Source organism: Ahaetulla prasina, chromosome 5, assembly GCF_028640845.1.
Source record: "Ahaetulla prasina isolate Xishuangbanna chromosome 5, ASM2864084v1, whole genome shotgun sequence".
NCBI classification, from domain to species: Eukaryota; Metazoa; Chordata; class Lepidosauria; order Squamata; family Colubridae; genus Ahaetulla; species Ahaetulla prasina.
The window spans coordinates 16,318,428-16,341,368 of NC_080543.1; the positions used below are offsets into that span (position 1 = coordinate 16,318,428).

The following is a 22,941-nucleotide window of genomic DNA, read 5'->3' on the forward strand; positions in this document are numbered from 1 at the left end:
TTTCAGAAATTTGTAATAAATGGATCAAGGGTCCAGGTATAGTGTAAGCCGCCTTGAGTCTTCAGAGAAGGGCGGGATATAAATGCAAATTTAAAAAAAAAAGAAAAAGGTGGATTTGAAATAATTTTTTTCAGTCCTTCTCATTAGAAAAAGCTGTCTTAAAAGAAATGATAGGGTGGCAAATTGAATCTTGGACATTCGAAGGAATCAGAAGAAACTAAACATTACAATTACAAGAGAAGAACACTTAAATTTTACTTGTTATCACAGAATGCGCCAGAATATTTGAACACTGGATGTTTTGGAGAATATTTTTGAACAATGGACCCCGAAGTTAATTTTAAGAGTGTCTGCTTTAAGGGTGTAGATAGACCGTGTTTAAAAGATGGTATGGAAGAAGAGCAAGTTTTACTGAATAAGACTGACACAAATTTGAAAGTGGATTTAAAAATGATAAGCTACAAGAATGATATGGAAAAAGATGCTAGACTGGATTTACAAATGAAACCAGCTAATGTCTTAATAATTATAGGGGATGCATAAATGGTAAACCAAAAGAACCACTTGGATAACTCTCTTATATTGGATTTATAAAAAATACTTTTTAAAGTTCTGAAGGATTTTGTGAGAAGGGCCGAAGAAAAAAATGAAAAGAAAACAAGTTCTAGAATTAGAGTTCGAAAGAACTAAAGATCAAGATTGTTAAAACTAAAAGGAATGAATTTAATTTTTTTTTTTAAATCAAGCTTAAAATAGATATTTTGATATTTCCAGTAACCCGTTAATAGACTTTTGCTGATAACGATTGAGTGAGGAGTTTAAGAATTTTTAATAGATAAGAGATGAGCTAAAAGAAAAAGAGATTATTGTATTTTAAGAGATGGTGATAAGTTACTAAAATTGTTTATACTTGTTGTGAAAGGGAATTCTTTTCTTTATATATTTGGTTTTTTCTTTACAATGTTCTAATTTCCTCCTCCCTATTTTTCTTCTTTTCCTTTCTGCAATATTTATTTTGTAGTTTATTTATGTAATCTGTATTAATAACATTTTTTTTAAAGTTTACGAAAACTTTTATTTTTCTTTCCAGTTTGGGATTCAATGATATTTTCCGTCTAAGAAGGAAATCACTATTGCCAAGAAATTTAAAAGGGAAATTGTTGGGAAATGTTGTCCTCTCCCTTCCTATGGGTCATTTCTTCAAAATCTTTACCAACTGCCTGCATCTGAATCCCAGCAATATAATAACAGTGGCAGAGTTGGAAGGGACCTTGGAGGTCTTGTAGTCCAACCCCCTGCTTGCACAGGAAACCTATACTAGGGATTTGAACCGCTGAACTGCCGACCTTTCCGATCAACAAGCTCAGCGTCTTAGCCACCGAGCCACCTAGCCAGGCTATTTTCTCTTCCGAGAATTGACACTGCCCTACAACTAACACTTCTGTTGATTTTTCAGCCCCTGCTCTCCACCTAACCCTTGGATCTTAGTTCTGCTGGGATTTGCATTTTGCTTCCTGCATTCCGAGCACTCATAGACTCCAGAGGAAACCGCAAGCCGAAATGATCTCCTCTTCTAAGCCAGCTTTTATAACATCAACAAAAGTCAGAGGAGAAAAGAACAACTTTCAAACACTAACCCCAAAGCTGTTACTTTTGAGGGCTGCGTTTTCAATGTTGTTGTCATTGGCGAGATCACAGACGCAGAAGTGGTTAACTGATATGAGTCGATAGCCGTTGGAGGTCCCAAAATCTCTCTCGGGATTGATGCCACTGCCAAAAACAAAACTTGCCAGGGAGTGATAATGTGCCAAAAGGACCACAGCATGCACCAGTTCAGGAAGAGACCAATTATTTTCCCCTGTCTTCACAAGTTTCTGAAACAAAAGAAGAGGGGGGGAAAAAACAACACTACGTATGTGAATTTATGTTTTTTATATATAGGCACAAGAAACAGGCAGGATGTGTTTTCCTCGTCTGAGTTTTAATTTCTGAGTTGGAAGCAGCAAAACCAGAGTATGCCAGAAAGCCTTCTAGTCTAATCTCCCTGAATCATTGCAGCACAATTTAGAGATACTGCGTGTTTCCCACCCTTTCCGCTGCAAAATATAAATCAAAATGGAAAAACAAGACTCTTCAGTCTTTAACCAGGATTGTAATTAAACGGTCTGGTATCTCAGACGGGTTCATTTTTTAAATGGAGAAGCTCAAGGGCTCTTAGCTCCCAAATTTTGAACAAAGGGTTACAAATCTCAAACAGTGCATGTTGGCTGTGTCTCCTATGGAATATTTGTAGATAAGGGCTCCTCAGCTACATTTCATCCACAAACCCACAGTCCTTCCAAAGATGGTAGGTTGTTTTTTTTATATACCAAAGGGAAGCATCATGAATAAAAAGCTTAAAAATCATATTAATTTAACTCATTTAGAGAGATTACTTTTAAAAGTAAATTAATTTAAATCAAGGTTGACTGTATTCTGGCCTTGCCAAATTACTGGAATCTTGCCTCTGGGCTGCTATTGAAAAGGCAAGGGTGGCCTTAGCCTTGTGCATGCCCTTTTTCAGGTATTTCACAGTTTAATCATATTAAATTTCAAGTGGAATTGGCAGGAAGCCAAGCAAGACCTGCTTGATAACCAACTGTAAAATGAACCAGTTCTTTTCTGAACAAAAGTCAAAAAGCATAAAAAACTTTGTCTCTTTTGGCTCTGTCTCACTCCCTCTAGTAAGGGGTGAGTTAACACTTCCCAGGCGTTACAACATGACTTAGATGTGCAAAGAGGAGTTTCGGTAGGTGCAGCTTTGTTCACCTGGAATGATAAACCCTGCCTTGCAAACCTCTTCCTCCTTTGAAAAGAAATAAACAGATTTCCCCATGGCAGATGACAGATCTTTTAATAACAAAGCCCCCAAACCCCTCAACCAAACAGGAAAAACGGCTTTAGGAGATATTGACGGGAGAGAAGCTGCATCTATGAAATGTTCCTTCTGACTGCTCTTCTATTCCTTGATTTAGATAAAGATACAGATTAGCAGGGTTGGAAGGGACCTTGTAGGTCATCTAGTCCAACCGCTCACCCAAGGAGGAGACCCTACACCATTTTTGACAAATGGCAGTCCAGTCTCTTCTTGAAAGTCTCAAGTGATGAAGCTCCTACAACTTCCGAAGGCAGCTTCTGTTCCGTTGGTTGATTGTTCTGTCAGAAAATTTCTCCTTATTTCCAGGTTGAATCTCTCCTTGTTCAGTTTCCATCCATTATTCCTTGTCTGGCCTTCGGGTGCTTTGGAAAATAGCTTGACCCCTTCCTCTCTGTGGCAGCCTCAAATATTGGAAGACTGCTGTCATGTCTCCCCTGGTCCTTCTCTTCACTAGACTAGCCATGCCTGGTTCCTCTAACCATTCTTCATAGGTTTTAGCCTCCAGTCCCCTAATCATCCTGGTTACTCTTCTCTGCACTCTGCACAGAGTCTCAACATCTTTTTTTAAAGTGACTTGGTGATGTCCGATTTATAGAAAGTTGACACAAAGCTCAAAGTCAGGTGTAAGGAAAACTCATTCCCATCACATCCTAGCAAAAGCTGTAGTTTTGGCACAGGCAAATGCTTGAACATCTGGCTTTGCCTTCTCTTTCAAAAAAAAATAAAGAAAAAAATAAATGTACCTGAATGTGCTCTTTGGAAACCAGCCAAGGTCGGTGTGCAAGCAGCTTGTTGATTTCGTTCAGATTTTTCAGCCTCTGAGGAATGTATTCTAAGCCATTCAGCCATTCTGGTATCCCTCCAGTCTTCAGGAACTCCTCCACGTGTATATTTATTAGATAGGAACACTGGTGCCTGGCAGCAGCCTAGAGAGAAAACCCAAAGAGGCAGATTGGAAAACAGATCGGCAAATGTAAGAGGAAAAAACAGCAACAAAAAAGCTTAACAACAAGGAAGAGAGAACCTTGCATTCAAGTCTTTCCACAGGAAAAGCTTACAAGAAATTTCACTGCAATTGTTAAAAATATTGTGAAACATATTCAGGTAGCCCTCGACTTAACACGGTTTGTTTAGTGACTGAAGTTACAATGGCACTGGTAAAAAAAAAAAAAGACCATTTTTCACATTCATGATCACTACAGCATCCCCATAGTCACGTGATCAAAATTCAGATGCTTGGCAACTGGTTCATATTTATGACGGTTGCACTGTCCTGTGGGTCCTTCTGTGACCTTCTCACAAGCAAAGTCAATGGGGAAGCCAATTCACTTAACAATCTTGTTACTAACCTTAACAACCGCAGTGATTCACTGAACAACTGTGGCAAGAAAGGTCCTAAAATGAGGGAAAACTCACTTGACAAATGTCTCACCTAGCATTGGTTGTTAAGTCGAGGTCTACCTGTATATTGCTGAGGCAGAATGTGAGTGTAGCCAAGGCTAAAATGGCTGAGGCTAGGTGTACCCACCCCATGAATGTTCTGTACAAAAATAAGAACTCTGCCACAACAATTATGACACAGAGCTGTTATGTGTAGAAGCCATTTGCTTAAGTTTTGCCTTTCCCGGGAATTCATTGTGGCTTTAAGAAAACGGCTATTATTCAGCTATAACTCTTCCAACACCACGAGAATAACAATATATTGTACTGCAGTAGGAAGTTTTGACTAGCGGAAAAATTATTTATCAATGTTGAAAATGCTGTGTTTTAGCTATTGCAAAATTTTGAAAACTATAGAGTTTTAATTGATACAGAATTCAGAATTCCTTGTTTGGGATGGTATTATTTAAAGCAGGGGCGGGATGCTTAGATCTGGCCCATGGGGCCACCCTGGAAACAGGGAAGGACTGGCCTGCGGTGCCTCTGCCAGCAAAAACTGAGCTCGGGAGGCAGTGGTAAGTTTCACTTACTTTTGTTACTCATGTGCGCATGCTCGCCACTTCTGTGCATGCACAGAGCATATTTGATGACATCCGGGCTGGTAGTTGAGCCTCCCGCCGCCGCTACTACTGGTTTGCCCAAACCAGGGAAAAACCGGTAGCAACCCACCATTGTTGGGAGGACCACGTGCAGCCCTCCTGAGCTTCGTTTTCACTGGCAGTGGGTTGCAGGAGGCTGTCGCAGCTGAAAATGGAGCTCGGCAGCCCGTTTTTTCTGGCAGAGCACTCGGGCTGCCACAGGCGCCCCTGACACATCGAGCTGGCCATACCGACCATGGCCACGCCCCCCATGGCCCCCGAAAGTCAAACACAACCCTGATGCGCCCCTCAATGAAATTGAATTTGACACTTGATTTAAAGGATTATTGGCCACATATCTCACACAATGATCATAGATAGCTCACAACCACCATATTTTGAGTGAACAAAGTACCCTGTTACCCATAAAGTGTTAAAAATGAAGAAACTCCCCAAAGCTTTAACCAAAAATTGTCTACCTTTGACCTCACCCCATTCCTAAGAGGTCTGTAAGGGGCGTGCATAAGAGCACAGACGTGCCTACTGTTCCTGTCCTATTGTTTCCTCTCATTATATCCAATTAATATAGTTATTACATACTTATACTTATATATATGCTTATATATTATATAGTTACTTTCATGCTTATGCTTATATATACTGTTGTGACAAAATAAATAAATAAATAAACTCCATCTATCTGTAACTATAGACTAGTTTTAACAGATTGTAGTAACGGCATACGGTTTGTACAACTAAAGATCTGTACATCTTTGATACCTCATGGAGGTGGATTAGGTTAGTTAAAATCAGATTTAAACTCAAGTGACTTGGAATCAGAGTTTCTCAAGAAATTCCATTTTGCATAAAACTTATGGAGATGAGGTGAGCAGCTGTGCGAGGTGAGGGGCCGTGCGAGGCAAGGCCCCTTCGATGTGAGTGATGTCAAGTTGGCCATGCCTGCCCAGTCACATGACCACATAGCCACACCCACCCAATGAAATGACCACATAGCCACGCCCACCTAGCCACGTCCACAGAACCGGTAGTAAAAAAATTTGAATCCCACCACTGGACTAGATATATAGTATGCGTACGTGTTTCTGTGTGTCTTAGGTCCAGCTGCTAGATGTCCAGCTCTTGAAGGGTTATCTCCTTTTAGTTCAGAAGAAGGTGACACTTGCTTTAACTTACACCACCAGTGGAAAAACATACTAATGTAATTATGACGGGAGATGAATCAGACTTTTTCAGAACTTACCATGATTGCTATGTAGTGCCTGTAGGGCAAAGGAAGAGGACCGTCCACACGCAACATATAAAATTGACTGCGGAGAAAAGACTCCAGGTACTGAATGTGTAAACTCATGACCTGAGTGACGTTGTCTAGGCGACCGGATGTAGAATATTCTTCCACCAGCAGATGCATACGTTCATTCAAACTATTGGCTTGCATAACCTTTGGAGAAGGTTCAAAAGCAAAAAAAAAAAAAAAAGGAGAAGATATTATTGATCTCATTCAGTTTTATAGGCTGTAAGTAATTATTCCAAGATATGCTTTAAGAAGAAGCAGGGGTGGAAGTTTAAATAAAATTAAGTGAAGAGACCAAGGAGCTGCTGATTCAGTTCTACAGAGGAATTATTGAGTCTGTCATTTGCACCTCTATAACTGTCTGGTTCGGTTCTGCAACCCAACAAGAAAAACACAGACTTCAGAGGATAATTAGAACTGCAGAAAAAATAATGGCTACCAACCTGCCTTCCATTGAGGACCTGTATACTGCACGAATCAAGAAGAGGGCCGTGAAAATATTTACAGACCCCTCGCATCCTGGATATAAACTGTTTCAACTCCTACCCTCAAAACGACGCTATAGAGCACTGCACACCAGAACAACTAGACACAAGAACAGTTTTTCCCCGAAGGCCATCACTCTGCTAAACAAATAATTCCCTCAACACTGTCAAACTATTTACTAAATCTGCACTACTATTAATCTTCTCATCGTTCCCATCACCCATCTCCTTCCACTTATGACTGTATGACTGTAACTTTGTTGCTTGTATCCTTACGATTTATACTGATATTGTTTCCTGATTGCTTGTTTGTACCCTATGACTATCATTAAGTGTTGTACCTTATGATTCTTGACGAATGTATCTTATGTACACTGAGACCATATGCACCAAAGATAAATTCCTTGTGTGTCCAATCACACATGGCCAATAAAGAATTCTATTCCACTCCATTCCATTCCATTCCATTCCATTCCATTCCACTTAGAATAACTTTATTGTCACTTTGAATGGACACTAATCGGCATACATTAAAATGAAATTTCATTGGACGACTTCCGGTGTCCAGCGGCAACGGACGTCTGGAAGGCTTCTCCTGCCTCCAGTGCCCGAATCCGGCCGCCGCCGAGGCCCTCAGGGGCCAGGTGTTCCGAAAAGGACACCTGCCGCACGGACGGCTCGCCAGGGGTCTCCCAGCCGACATACAGGACTGTGGGGACCGATGCTGGCGCGTCCTAGGCTTGGCGGGGTTTGGAGGCCACAGGCCGCGGCCATTATTTTGGTCGTCGCCTGGGCCGCTGTGCCCGGTGACACCGGGGCATTGGATTTATAACTGCAGCAGCCTGGTGGTGAACAGGGAACGGAGAAGAATTGAGGAGGAGAAGGGAAGGGAATATCGGTAAACGTGAGTGGACTGCTCCGGAGTGCGGGGGTTTTCTCCCTGCGGTTGGAAGGAGCACGAGTTATTCTGGAGAGAGGAGAACTTAAAATAAGAAGATTACCGGTTTTGTGGAGCTCTGGAGAGAAGAGGTGATGGAGAAATTTAGGAGGGAAGGTTTGAGGCCCCTCCTTCTGGGGAACAGTGGTGGCGCCCAGCTTCCGCCTTCACTATGAGAATTTTGATGACATCACTTCCTTCGGCTTCCTGGTTGACTAACTGTACTCTGGACTCGTTGCTCCTGTGAGTGCCCCTGGTGGATCCGGAGGAAATTACAAGGATACTGTGCCTGCCTGAGGATTTTGTATTTTTTTTCCTTAATGGCAAAAGGTCAGAGACCAACTGCTGGAGAGATGGAGAGAATTTTGGAAAAGTTATCTAATATGGACAAGAAATTGATGAAATAAGAGCAGAAATTGTGACTATCCAAAAGGATTTAAAGGATACTCAACAAGTTTCAGCAGAAAACAAGCAGAAAGTGGAAGGTTTGAGGGTGAGATGCGGCAGTGCAGAAAAGAGAGGAGACGACAGGCAATGCTGTGCTTGGACTACAGATGGATAAAATGTCTTATTTCCTTAGGTTTCAAAATTTGGAAGAAGTGGACCAAGAAGACTTGAGAGATGTTGTGACTAAATTGTTGGGAGAATTTCTTGGGAGAGGTGTTGATTTCATGAATTGGGATGTGGATCGAGTTTATAGAGTTAATTCGCAATATGCACGCACGCATGCAGTTCCCAGAGAGGTTCATGTCAAATTTGTGAGAAGAGAGACGAGAGATGAAATTTTTAGAAAACATAGGAGTGGGGCACTGATTTACAGGGGCAGGGAGATAGCCATTCTGAGGCAGATTCCCAGACAGGTACGTGAAAAAAGAAAGAAATATTATTTTTTGTCAAGCAAATTGTACCAGAAGGGAGTGGGCTTCAGATGGCTGATGCCAGAGGGATTGATGATTTTCCGGGAGGGCATTACGAAAAAATTAGTACAATTATGGAGGCTACGGCCTATGTGGAGGAACACAAAGCCCTCCTGGAATCAGATGACCCAGGAATTGAAGAAGGGGAGGTTATAGATCATGGGGCGGAAGCGGCTGCCGCTGTTGCGGCCCTGGAGTTGGGTCAGGCTGAACCCAGAGTTCTGAGATCCAAAACTAGGAAGTGATAAAGATATTTGGGATTGTGTTGGTTTTCCTTATTCTCTTTTGTACGATATTCTGTTTATTCTTGACCCTTCTTTATTACGTATTTAAAATTTGTAAACTTAGCTACTCCGTGTCACCTGCTTGCCATATGGCTGTTGTATGTGTTAAAAAATTTGAGTAAAATTCTTATTTTAGATAAGAAAAATGAAAATTTACCATACCTGATATGTATTTGTATAAACCTTTTTTGACTAATAAAAACTTTTTGAATAAAAAATGAAATTTCATTGCATGCAGCTCTCAAAGAATTTCCACATATAATATACACTACATAAACATGACTAAATAAATAAATAAATACAGAATAATGCATATACTCATGCAAATAAGAGAGAACTAAAATAATAAAAAATAACAAAACATAGAATATCAGCCATAGTATGACAGAATTTCAGCTGCACTGATGGCCATCTGAAGAAACCCAGTAGTTTATCCGAAGTGGTTTAGCATAATGCTAAACTAAAATCTGTTGAACAAAGCTAGTGTCAGTCTTGAAGATAAGTTGTCAGACCTGCCCCAACTTAGGCTTCTAAGTAAAAACGATCCTCAACACGATCAGGCTGAGAAAGGTATAGTTTGCACCACCCCCATGATAGATAATTTCTCCGGATGGATTGGTAATGCAGTTCTGGCTTGATGTCAAACCTGCCTCAGCTTGATCTTCTCACTAAAAAGGATCCTTAACTCCATTCGGTGAGAACGGTAGAGTGTACTAGAAGTCAAGTGAAGTGTACTGCAAAGCCAGAACTGAAATTCGCGCGCCAAAATCCCAAGTGAAAACTTATCCCCGCTTATTCGACACGTCCCATTGCTGATCCCCCATTGTCCAATCAGGTTTTGGAAACGGCCACTCTGATGGTAGGCTGGCTTGCAGCTGCATTCTTTTCATCGCGGAGTGACCTTGAAGCACCTTCTCGGGCAGGCAACTTCGCTTTCTTAACTTTCACTTTCCCCCCAAGTGCTCCTCCTCCTCCCCTTCCCCCCAGGATTCATGGCAGACTGGTACTGAAGCAATTGCACAGCACAGGCGTGAGGCAGCAGTTCTGATGTAAGCAATCTGTTCTTTTTGTTCTTTGGCCAATACCAAAAAATAATAATAATAATAACAGACTGAGCAAAGAACAAAAATGAAGCAATATCCTAAGTCCAGATACAGCAAAATAAAATACGACAGGATTTGAAAAACAGAAGACAAAGTCCTTATGGTTCTTTTTTAGGATCGGTCTAGGCTGTTGTAAGTAAAGCAACTATATTATGGCTTATACAGATAGTCCTTGGCTTACAGAAGTTCATTTAGTAACTGTTCAAAGTTACAATGGCAGCAAACAAAGTGACTTATGACCATTTTTCACAGTTACAACTTTTCCAGCATCCCCCAAGGTCATGTGATGAAAATTCAGATGTTTGGCAACTGACTCATATTTATGACCATTGTTTTGTCCCAATATTATGTAATCACCTTTTGCGACCTGCTGACGAGCAAAGTCAATGGGGAAGCCAGATTCACTTAACAACCGGGTTACTAACTTATCAACTGCAGAGATTTATTTAACAAGTGAGGCAAGAAAGGTTGTAAAATGGGGTAAACACTTAACAAAGGTCTCACTTAATGACAGAAATGTTGGGCTCAATTCTGGTCATAAATTGAAGAATACTTGTAGTTAGAATTGCCCAAATCCACTAGTGAAATGGCCAGACAAGTTTTTCCCAGCCATTCTATCATTGCTAAGCCATTACTAAGAAAGTACTGCTCTGTGTATTATCTCCCCATATTCTATTTAGCTGCAGTTTTATCCTAATTCTTCCTTAACAACCCTCCCTCAAAAAAAAACCCCTTAATTTTGGGGACATGCACAACAGGCACAAATAAAGAAATATCACTACTCAGCACCAGATTCATATTATTTTCAAATCTATCCTAATATTCCTCCTCCTTGACACAGTTTTTTCCTCAAAAAGCTAAAGAAGCTTAGACTATTATTAAAATGCATAATTTAATGTGCCATAAATATTCATAACATGCAGTCCATACTAGCTGATGCATTCTTAACAACCAAAAGCATTCAAATCATTTAAATCCAATACATAAATATCCAGGTTCAAAATAACCATTTTAATTCACGAGAGGAAAAAAAATAGAATTTTTAGTAAGTTTTGGTACCAAAGATTAAGTTTTTGAATTTCCTGTACATCAGATTAAGCCTCAATAGCTCGATTCAAAGCTTGGGATTTTAAACTGTTGGGACATTCTGGAAATTGAAATGGCCATGGTGGAAATTATTCAATAGATCCATAATCTCCTTTCACTGCTTTGCTGCTTCATGTTCATTTCTTCAAAGAAAGGAAAAAGAAAAATGACTTACATCCTTCTCAGGTATAAAGGCACTTGGTCCTCTTGTTAAAGGCAGAGATACTCTGATTTTCTTTTCCTGTAAAAGAAAGTAACAGATGCAATTTTTAGGATAACTTTACTTGTGTCCTCTTTAATATTACGATGTCCAGGTGGTAATGAATCAATTGATGCTGATTGCAAAACTTTTATGAAACATAGGGCTATATTTTAATAGCTTGTCTCACGACTAACCTAAGTAAGAGGTCAGTGTCGGAAGTCCACGGCATGGCCCACAAACCCTTCTACAAACTGAAAAAAAGAATATTCTACAAGTGCCACTTTCCAACTCAACTTCCATTGTTCCAATCCAATTGCAGAGATGTTCTGGAGAACCGGTAGCGGAAATTTTGAGTAGTTTGGAGAACTGGTAGATACCACCTCTGACAGGCCCCGCCCCCATCTAGTCTCTGCCTCCTGAATCCCAGTTGATCGGGATGAAATGGAGATTTTGCAGTAATCTTCCCCCAGAGTGGGAAGGGAATGGAGATTTTATAGCATCCTTCCCTTACCACGCCCACCAAGCCACGGCCACCAAGCCATGTCACATTCACCAAGCCACACCCACAGAACCGGTAGAAATTTTTTTTGAATCCCACTACTGTTCTTAACCAAAGCCTTCTAAACAAGTCAGATTTATTTCACACTGAAATTTACCGCCCACAGATTGCTACGTCAGTAATATGACAAAACAAGATATTTGGAAACCCCTCTGGTCCGATAGCAATTTTCACTAACCACAGGCCGGCTGTAAAATTAGAGTGTTTTATTTCAGGTGGGCACAAAAATGAATCTGACATCTCAACAATACATAAATACATGCTCCAAGGCAGTCAAACAATATGTCAGTTCTTGGAAAGTATCAGAAAAATAAGCTGCAGCAAGTTCCAACAAGAAAAAATAAAATAAAACAAAGAACTGCCAAGTCAAAATGCATCTGTCAAGCTTGCTGAGCAAAAAAAAGCAGACATGTAAAGAATTAATGCAAATTGTTTCCAACTCTTGAAAATTTCGGACTAGTGTTGAAGATATAAAGAACACTATGCTTGTTCCATGATGGCTGTTTATTAATTTTAAATTTCCCATATTTTGGTACTTTAGTGTGTTCTCTTTGTTTTGTCATTTTACTCTCAAGTTCAAAAACAATATTTAAATATTCAAAAAAGATGTAATATAGCATCTTCTCAATCTTGCCTTTCCCTCCATGGAAATTTTATTTAACATAATGCCTTCCAGATCTGTTAGAACCCCATATCCTTAATCTGCAAAATCATTGGCCATTTTGCCTGTAATTCCTGGGCTACTGCATTTCTATGAGATGTAGGAATTCATTTTAGTTCTGTTCTCTCGAAACCAGCGCCTCTCAACAACTTGAAGATGTATGGATTTCAACTCCCAGAATTCCCTACCAGCATGTCCTCACATCTTGAAATTGTTCAGTTTGAGAAAGACTGCTCCAAATCAATCTTTAAGTGCCCTCCCGGTCTACATTCATTCTAGCAGGAAGTTGTTTCTAACTACCCTACTGATCTTCAAAGCTGTATCCCCAGTGCAGCATCAAGAGCTACTACCTGAGTTTTCAAAAACCTAGTGTCCTAAAAATGATGGATCTGAACTTGAAATTCGTTGAAGCTCCTGTCAATCAACATCATTAAAAAAGTGGGAGAGATATAAAAAACTTGTGTGTGTGTGCATCAGTGGTGTGTTTCAAATTTTTTTACTACCGGTTCTGTGGGTGTGGCATGGCTTGGTGAGCATGGCTTGGTGGGCGTGGCAGGGGAAGGCTACTGTAAAATCTCCTTTCCCACCCCATCTCAGGGGAAGGATACTATAAAATCTCCATTCCCACCCCAATCCAGGGGAAAGTTACTGCAAAATCCCCATTCCTCCCAATCAGCTGGGACTCAGGAAGCAAAGAATAGATGGGGGCGGGGCCAGCCAGACTTTTTACTACCAGTTCTCCAAACTACTCAAAATGTCTGCTACCGGTTCTCCAGAACTGGTCAGAACCTGCTGAAACCCACCTCTGGTTTGCATGTCATTAACATAAAATAATATATTGTTAATAAACTAAGGGTAACATTAAAATGGTCAAGTGTTTACATAGCTATTCATCAGGATCTAGGAACTTGGGAGTGAATATAAACATCTCAAGATACTGGGAATAACTTATTAAAATATCTAGTCATTTATTAATTTGATTTATGGCTTGCTTTTCATGCAGGTGCTCAAGGTGCTACACACACGGCACTTAGTCCTCCTACTTTCCCCCACAGCAACAACATCATTTTGCTGAGAGGTGGTTTTCCAAACACTTTGACTTCTCAGACAGCTGACGTTCAGTAGCATACTGCTTCAGACACTGGCAATACCCTACAGCAAGGGTGTCAAACTCGATTTCATTGAGGGACACATCAGGGTTGTGTTTGATCTCGGGGGGGGGGAGGGGGCAAGGGGCGTGGCCAGCTTGACATCACTTGTGTCAGGGGCGCCTGTGGTGGCCCGAGTTCTCTGCCGGTGAAAACGGGCTCCCAATCTCCATTTTCGGCTGGGACGGATTCCTGCAACCCTGTCAGTGAAAACGGAGATCGGGAGGGCCACGCACACAAAACGAACAATGGAGCCAACTGTTTGCTGGGCCTGGGCCATTCTTTAATTGCTAATTTAGTTCCAGGAAAGCATTAAATTGGTGTGGGTGAAGTGAAAGTTTTGAAGGCGGAAATGGTTTTTCTAATAAAATGCAGCTTTTGATTAAAAAAGAAAGAACGCAATGAAGAGCTGTCAGAATTCCAACTTCCTTCTGTACGAAACACAAACACCGATTCACTTTCTAAAAAAGATACTAGACAATAAGTAACTGAAAAGGGGAAGAATCAGAAGTCTCAGGGTTTTTTTTAATTTTATTCTTGGACAGTGTTCAGAGCTTAACTACTATCTGAATTTAAAGGTTTCCCCTGTTTAGTCCTGTCTGACTATATGGGGTTGTGCTCATCTCCTTTTCTTAACTGAGGGAGTCAGTGTTGTCATATGGCCATCATAACTACACGCTGAGGCACAAAATGTTGCTACCATCCCATCGAAGTGGTACCTATTTACCTACTCACACCTGCATGCTTTCGAACTGCTAGGCAGGCAGGAACTATTATCTGTATGATTTGCATTTGAAACATTTGGGTCTTTCTTCCCCATCAAGAATCATTTTAGGAGACTTGAGGAAGTGATGGTGCAGTACTGTCTGGTTCTCCTCCCATGAACATCAGACAGGAGGGGGTCTAGAAATGTCTATAGAGACAACCAATAAAAATATTACATTTCTTGGATAGGTCAGTCTGAAGGGCTAAGTGTGATCCCAGGGCTAGCAATTTGGAATCTCTCAACTTTTTCTTCCAAGTTGTTTTCTTTTTCTATATAAAATATTAAATCGCTTGAGATCATTGTTTCTATTTTGGAGGGAAGAAACAAATAAAGGTGTAAGCATTATAGAACAGCGAACGCCTTTGAACTATTAATCCAGGAAGGGCCAGCTTCCCACATTTTATTGCAGGTTAAAGTCAAGACCAAACATATAACACCATGTCAAGCGCAAACCAGAACCATAAACTTGTTTGTTGTATGGCATTTCAGAGTATTTTAACAACATTTATTCCATACAGTACTTCTGAGCAGCTGGGACTATGAGTCTCAACGGTCTACTGGCAAATCAGTCAAAGGGGAACTCATTAGATGGCAGCACTAAGCAAGTTATTGCTTACAACAAAGCATTTCAGCTGCAGGGAAATTCACCTTAGCAGATGCTGCAAAGATAAGCGCAAATACACACACTCATAACACCATGCAAGAACTGGTGCTCTCAGCTGCATTCACATAATTTTTAAGGCTATTTATGCATGCAGGAGGGTGAACTGGTCTTTTGGGTACAGCGAGTTGCCGTAAGTCAAATTGGAACTTTCCTGCCTTGGCCAGTTCAAATGGTAATATGTTTGTCCTTCCAGGGCATTTATGGGGTGGGGTGGAGGGGAAGGAAATTTAAAAACCAGAGGAAAATATACTTCTATTTCAAAAATGTACTTCTACCAGATATTTAGGAAATTAATAGAACAGGAAAAATACAGACCAGAATGAGCATATTTCACATGGCTGAGATTTAATTTTTTTTCAAATGGTTGCTAAAGCCCAGAGGTTCTTAAATTGTGGGTAATTATCTCCAAGTGAATAATTTGGGCATATCCAGGAGGTAGTGGAGAATTTGTAATTGCTTGTTTGTGAGTGAAGGATCCAGTTTGGGACTGTTGCTATTGAGACATGTGTGTTAAAAAGAAGGAGGTTTCTTTTGTGGGACTAATGGCATTGTTCGACACCAGGAAAGGGATAATTGGGTCAAAAATTTTGAGAATCTCTGCTTTAGCCCAATTAGATCAAAAAGGAAATCTGAGCGAATGGAATATTCAACTATCCCCCCAATAATGCTATTGCTTTGATTAAATCCATCTCTTCCAAAGAGATTGGCTCCACGTAGGAAGACATCTTTATTTCTCCACCCATCTTGCCTAAAACACAGCTTTGCAGCTGGGGGTAGATTTTCATGAAGTACCGAAGTGTTAAATTCCCTATCCCTACAGCCCCAATGTGATTATTATTATTATTTTTCAAAAAATATTATGGTAGAAAATGTGTATTTTACATAGCATCTAATTCAGGGGTGATATTCACTTACTTTCTCTACTGGTTCGCAAATGTGCTCTCATGCGCCCCGTCCACACATGCAGCCGGCTTTCTGTGCATGTGCTTTGCTGGTACCTTCTGCAAATGCGCCCAGCCCAAAATAAGTGCCTAAATAGGGTGGATTAGAGCTGATTTACGCTACCGGTTCGGACGAACCAGTCTGAAACGGCTGAATACAACCTCTGATCTAATTTGATCTCATCAGGGATACAAACCATGTTTCTCTGAAGTGTATTTAAATCAATCTGCTTCCAGTTGAGGCCAGCCACATACATGTATTGGGTTGTCCATCTTGGAAATTATGGGGCTTTATAATTGTGTACATGATAATAAAAACATGGAGCAAGTAGTGCTTCTACATAAAAAAAATCCTAGTAAAAATTTATACTATACTACACAGTCAACAAGATAGCCATGCTGTTGATTTACTCTGCCTTGTCCAAGCCCTGCATTACATGTGTGGGGTAGTAGATCAAGTGTAAAGATCAAAGGTTACAGCAGCAAGATTACTGATAGGACAGTATTGGAAGAAAAAAGAAGTACCTACAATAGAAGAATGGATATTGAAAGTTGCCAATTTGGCTGAGATGGTGAAAATCTCAGCCTTTTTGAAAGACAATATGCAAGAAAGATACTTAAAGGAATGGAAAAAATGGATTGACTATATTCAAAGTAGATATCAGACTAAGAGTTATCAGACTGCCTTTGAATGATTAGGATGTATTATTTCTGATTGTTTTGGGGGAAGTTAGGAACTGATGAGAATTGTAGGAGTATAATTGAGTTGGGAGGGAACATTTTTTAGCATATGTTTGTTTTATTCTTAACTATACCTTGTGTTTGTTCCGGGAAGTCGGGGGGGGGGGAGGGGGGTTTATGAAGGGAGGGGGGAGGGGGTGGGGGGAAAGGGGTGGGAAAATTTTTTGTAAAACTTTTTCAATTAAAAAAAAGTGTAAAGATCAAAGGTTGATCACAACCACAGGCATGTCGGTGGAAACACCCTCCTATTCACACTTTCCTCAAAATAGAACAAAAATTGCTGCTTTAGAAGGGCAGGTGGACAATTACCATTCATAAATGTGAACAAAGAAGACCTACTAAGGTAGCTCAGTGAGACCTTTTCTTTCTTTTGTAAGTGGGGAGAGAAACCGTCACAAAAGAAAAAAAGGATTTTGTTCACAGTAACTTTTATCATTAACCTGTGAAGTTTGAGAACTTTCAGATATATAGCTTTTGAAAGGATTTATTAGACTCAGCCTGTCAATAATTTGAAGTCAAACAGCTGAAATGGAACCTTTATTTTATCTGACGTTTGGGTGAATGTGGGAGAAATGTTGCCTCCATATCTAGGCTTGTGATAACCACTACATCTGGAGGCATCTGGTTATTATAGGTCCGTGATGGCAAATCTATGGCACAGATGCCACAGGTGGCACGCAGAGCCCTCTCTGCGGGCACATGAGCCGTCGCCCCTGCTCTGTTCTGTCACTCATGCCTCCCGCCAGCCAGCTGATTTTTGGGTCACTGCCGTGCATGCCGGGGGGGGGGGAGTGGGAGGCACATGTGCGGACCCCTGATCTATAGTGTTACCACAAGACTGAGGGGAAGTTTGCATTTTGAGAATTCTATCCATAAGAGCCACGGTGGCACAGTGGTTAGAATGAAGTATTGCATTTTGCTGCTGATTGCCAACAGCTGGCAGTTTGAGTCTCACCAGGTCAAGGTTGACTCAGCCTTTCATCCTTCTCAGTTGGTAAAATGAGGACCCAGATTATTGGGGGCAATATGCTGACTCTGTGAGCTGTTTAGAGAGTGCTGTAAAGCGCTGTGAAGTGGTATATAAGTCTAAGTTCTATTGCTATTGCTATAAACTGTATAAAATTGCTATAAATAATTCTAAATAGTTTGGCTTCAACTGCCTTTTCCCCCCTAAATAGCTCCCAGAGTTAATCTCCAGCTGTGCTAATACTCTATGAAGATGTCCCGGTTCTCTTTACTTCTGTTCTCGGCTTATCTAGAAATATGTTTCTTATCCTTAAGGTTGAGGAGATGTATGAGGTACAGGTTACAGCATGTTTTTTCTGTATCTTGAGGATCCAAAATGGAGATATATTCAAACAGAAACATGCTTTTTTTTTTTACGTTTTTTTTTTTACGTTTTTTACGGCCGTTTTTCTGCCGATTCGTCTGGCCGGCTGGCTGCTAGCCTCTGGCTCGTCTCCCGGCCCCCTTCTGACTGCGGACTCCGGACTTTTCGGGGGTAGCCTTTGGGCTCCAGCCTCTGCAATCGTGGACGACCTGGATGATTGCGGAGGTATTCCATCTACCCCTATTGCCATCTGCCTCGCTGCCATGGTTTCTTGGCTTTCCCCCTGCTGCCGGATTATGGACTTGGCAACCTTCATACCCCCCAGCCTCTCGGAGAGGTTTAGCCTTTTATATGGACTTCGCCTCTTGGAGGGAGAGGTCTGGGGAGACCCGGCTTCTGGAGTGGTTAGGATTCTTTTCCTGGCCATGTCTGGAGATGGTTATTGGAGGATTGCGGGGAGACGATGGAGGCACCCGGAGTTGCCCCTGCAACCAGTCTATGCCTGTGACTATTTTACCATCACCCATCCCCCCCCCGGCCTTTTTTGAGACTACTATGGCGGTTTTTGGTCCTATTAGGACTCCTTGGGGGGGGACATGGGATTTAGTTGGGGACAGAGGAGGACGGAGGAGGACGTAGCCAGCGACTGGAATACCATTTCCCCTCACCCCCGGTTCCAGGATGTTTGGACTAGGCACCGGACAGAATACCATCTTGACTGTCATTCGGTGCTAATTGCTGTTCCATTCTTTGTATGCCTTCATTCTGGACTAGTACCATCAGTCATCATCTTGCCATCCGGAGATGGAGCCTCTACTTTGCCGATTCTTAGTCTCAGCTGCTACGCATTATACTGCTTGTGAACTCTTGCGCCTGCGAGGTGCCCCCGCCTCGCAGGAATGGCCCTCCTCACTATCGAGGGCCGGCCTCCATGACGGGTCTTGGGACCCACAGAGGTGGCATGCGAAAAAGAAGAGCTTGTGGGGTTTTTTAGAGAGGGAATTTTTAAGGGGTGGGAGGGTAAGGGCGGGTAATGGGGGTAACCCGTCGGGTAAGGGGCCAGTTCCTGCACATGCTCGCGGCGGTTTTTTATTATCAGGTTCGGAGGTTATGGGGGAGGAGTCTGTTCCTATCTGTGAGGGTGGTCCTATTGACACGGTAAGTGGGAGGGGCAGGTATGGCGGAAGCGAGGGTCATATCAAATACCGGGAGCGCGTGCTCGATGTCTTAAAGCGACCACGCGCTCCGACCCCTTGGACTTTTCCGGTTCCCCGGATGGTCAGGATCCTCAGAGCCTGGGCCTTCGGTTGATGTTGTGCAATGCTCGGTCGGTGGTGAACAAAGCCCCTTGTTTGTGATCTTATACAGGGGGTTCCATGGACCTTATGGGCATTACGGAGACCTGGTTGGGCACTGAAGGCGTGCCTTGTAGAGATGTGCCCGCCGGTTTCCGTGCATTCCATCAGCCGAGGCCCAGGGTAGGGGTGGGGGTGGCGGTTGTGATTAGAGAGAGTCTAGAGCCGAGGAGACCACTGTACCTCAGATTGCCGGGTGCGAATCCTCTTGTGAGATGGGGTCGAGGTGTCAGATGGGCTTGCTGATCACGCACCTGGCTCCTTGCTGCGTGACAGCTGCCCTGCCCGAGCTCCTGGAGATGCTGGCTGGGTGGTAGTTGAGACCCCAGACTTTTAGTCATGGGGACTTTAACTTGCCATCTTCCGCTCATCATCGACGGCAGCTCGGGAGTTCACGGCTTCCATGACGGCCTTGGATCTGACCCAAGTAGTTGATGGCCCTACTCACATTGGGGTGGCACTCTGGACCTGATTTTCTCTCTGGACAGTGGTTGAGAGATCTGGACTTAAAGGAAATAGTCATCGAACCTTTGTCATGGTCAGATCACTCTCTTCTTCGCTTAGACTTTCTGACCGCCATTCACCACCGCAGGGAGGCGGAGCCGACACGTTGGTTCCGCCCCAGGCGCCTGATGGACCCTGATGGGTTCCGGACGGAGCTTGGGCCGTTTCCTGAGGGTCTGGCCCACGGCTCGGCTGAGGAACTTGCGGCGGCCTGGGAACGGGCCGCGGCGGGGGCCTTAGACCGTGTCGTGCCTTTGCGGCCTCTGACCCGGCGCAGGTCCCAACCGGCTCCTTGGTTTTCCGAGGAGCTGAGAGGGATGAAGCGCCGGAGAAGACGCCTAGAGAGTTCCTGGAGGTCTAGCCGTTCGGAAGCTGATCGGACACTAGTGAAGTCCTATACTAGGACTTACCTAGTGGCATTGAGGGAAGCGAGGCGAGCTACGCCTCCTCATTGCATCGGCAGATAACCGCCCAGCCGCCCTGTTTGGGTGACCCGCTCCTCCTACATCAGGGGAGCGGTATGACCCGCTGCAGGGCCGTGCTGAGGAGTTTAACGGTTATCTATACGATAAAATCGTTCAGCTTCGGGATGGGTTGGACCAAGATTGCGGTGATGCGGGTGAGATGTTCGAGGGTGGTCTTGGCGATATTGTTTGGGATGAGTTTGACCCTGTGGCTCCTGAGGACATGGACAGGTTGCTGGGTAGGCTGAATGCCACCACATGTTTACTGGACCCGTGCCCCTCCTGGCTGGTGCTGGCCACTCGGGAGGTCACACGAGGCTGGCTCCAGGCGATTCGACCGCTTCTTTGGTGGAGGTGTCTTCCGGCCGCCTTGAAAGAGGCGGTGGTGAGGCCCTCCTTAAGAAGCCTTCCTGGACCCGCTGTTTTAGGTAATTATCGTCCGGTCTCCAACCTTCGCTGCGGCGAAGGTTGTAGAGAGTATGGTGGCATATCAGTTTCCCTTGCACCTGGATGAAACTGTCTATCTAGACCTGCTCCAGTCCGGTTTCCGCCCGTTACAGCACGGAGACGGCTTTGGTCGCGTTGGTGGATGATCTCTGGAGGGCCAGGGATAGGGGTTGCCTCTGCCCTGGTCCTATTAGACCTCTCAGCGGCTTTCGATACCATCGACCATGGTATCCTGCTGCGCGGTTGGAGGATTGGGAGTGGAGGCACCGCTTATCGGTGGTTCTCCTCCTATCTCTCCGACCGGTCGCAGTCGGTGTTGACAGGGGGCAGAGGTCGACCCGAGGCGCCTCACTTGTGGGGTGCTGCAGGGTCGATTCTCTCGCCTCCTGTTTAACATCTACATGAAGCCGCTGGGTGAGATCATCAGTGGTTTCGTGTGAAGTATCAGCTGTATGCGGATGACACCCAGCTGTACTTTTCTACACCGGACCACCCCAACGAAGCTATCAAGTGCTGTCCCGGTGTCTGGAGGCCGACGGGTCTGGATGGGGAGAAACAGGCTCAAGCTCAATCCCGCCAAGACAGAGTGGTTGTGGATGCCGCATCCCGGTACAGTCAGCTTAATCCGCGGCTGACCATCGTGGCGAGTCATTGGCCCCGATGGAAAGGGTCCGCAACTTAGGCGCCCTCCTGGATGAACGGCTGTCTCTAGAAGACCATTTGACGGCCGTCTCCAGGAGAGCGTTCACCAGGTTCGCCTGGTACGCCAGTTGCGCCTTTCTGGACCGAGATGCCCTATGCACGGTCACCACGCACTCGTGACGCCTCGCCTGGATTACTGCAATGCTCTCACATGGGGCTCCTTGAAGGGCATCCGAGGCTGCAGTTAGTCCAGAACGCGGCTGCGCTGGTGATAGATGGAGCCCTCGTGGCTCCCGTGATAACACCCATCCTGCGAGACTGCACTGGCTACCTGTGGCTTTCCGGTGCGCTTCAAGGTCTTGGTGACCACCTTTAAAGCGCCCATGGCATTGGGCCGGGTTACTTACGGGACCGCCTACTGCTACCGAATACCTCTCACCGACCCGTGCGCTCTCACAGAGAGGGTCTCCTCAGGGTGCCGTCAGCAAGGCAATGTCGTCTGGCGACGCCCAGGGCAAGGGCCTTCTCTGTGGGGGCTCCCACCCTTTGGAACGAACTTCCCCCCGGACTCCGCCAGCTTCCGGACCTTCGGACCTTCCGCCGCGGGCTTAAAACATATTTATTTAATTGTGCAGGACTGAGCTAGGTTTTAAATTCATGGGTTTTAATTGGGTTCTATTTGTATATTTTAATTAACGGGCTTTCAAATAAGTTTCTTAATTGTTTTTATTCTGTATTTATATTTATATGTTTTTAAATGCCTGTGAACCGCCCTGAGTCCTTCGGGAGATAGGGCGGTATATAAATACGATTAATAAATAAATAAAATAAAATGCTTGATCTTCAAGGGCTGGAGTCATGGGCACAGAGAGCGTATTTAATTCTGAGCAAGCTAAAAGTATCCGTTTCCTTTTTGATATAACTGCAAGGTTATTTTGAAAAAAAAAACATGTGCAGAAACATTTGGACAAATAAAAATGTTGTGGTGTCTTGTCATCTATCTTGTCATCTATCCACCTGACAAACATGGCCCAAATGGTTATGTACAGGCATGGCCAACCGAAAACTGCCTACCCCCTTTGTAGCAATCAAGATATCTTTTTCTACACAAACAAACTCACTAGCTCATAAAAGTGGTGTAATGCCAATTACATATACTGGGTTTGTATAATAGCTGCATAAACAAAAAACATTACACATACACGCTTAAAGCAATGACATGAAATACGTGACCACATGAATTCTGCTGATCTTTGTATTTAATTTGAAAAGCAGTTCTAAAGTTGTATTTTTATACATATACAGGTAGTTCTTGCCTTACAACAGTTCATTTGTTGAGTTCGTTCAACAGTTCATTCAAAGTTACTGAAAAAAGTGACTTATGACGATTTTTCACACTAATGACTATTACAGTAGAATTATATAGAATAGAATTTTTTTTATTGGCCAAGTGTGATT

The 22,941-nt window shown here is 43.2% G+C and overlaps 1 protein-coding gene across 1 annotated transcript in view; it reads right to left on the reverse strand.

Annotated features, from left to right (window-relative positions):
• The window catches only part of SESN3 (sestrin 3), a 90,661-nt gene that overhangs the window by 26,243 nt on the left and 41,477 nt on the right, over positions 1-22,941 (reverse strand). Inside the window, exons 2-5 of the mRNA XM_058186047.1 lie at positions 11,235-11,300; positions 6,197-6,394; positions 3,661-3,843; positions 1,638-1,874 (exon numbers count right to left, since the gene is read on the reverse strand). Of these exons, the coding sequence (XP_058042030.1) occupies positions 1,638-1,874; positions 3,661-3,843; positions 6,197-6,394; positions 11,235-11,300 (684 nt within the window). The remainder of the gene's footprint in view (positions 1-1,637; positions 1,875-3,660; positions 3,844-6,196; positions 6,395-11,234; positions 11,301-22,941) is intronic.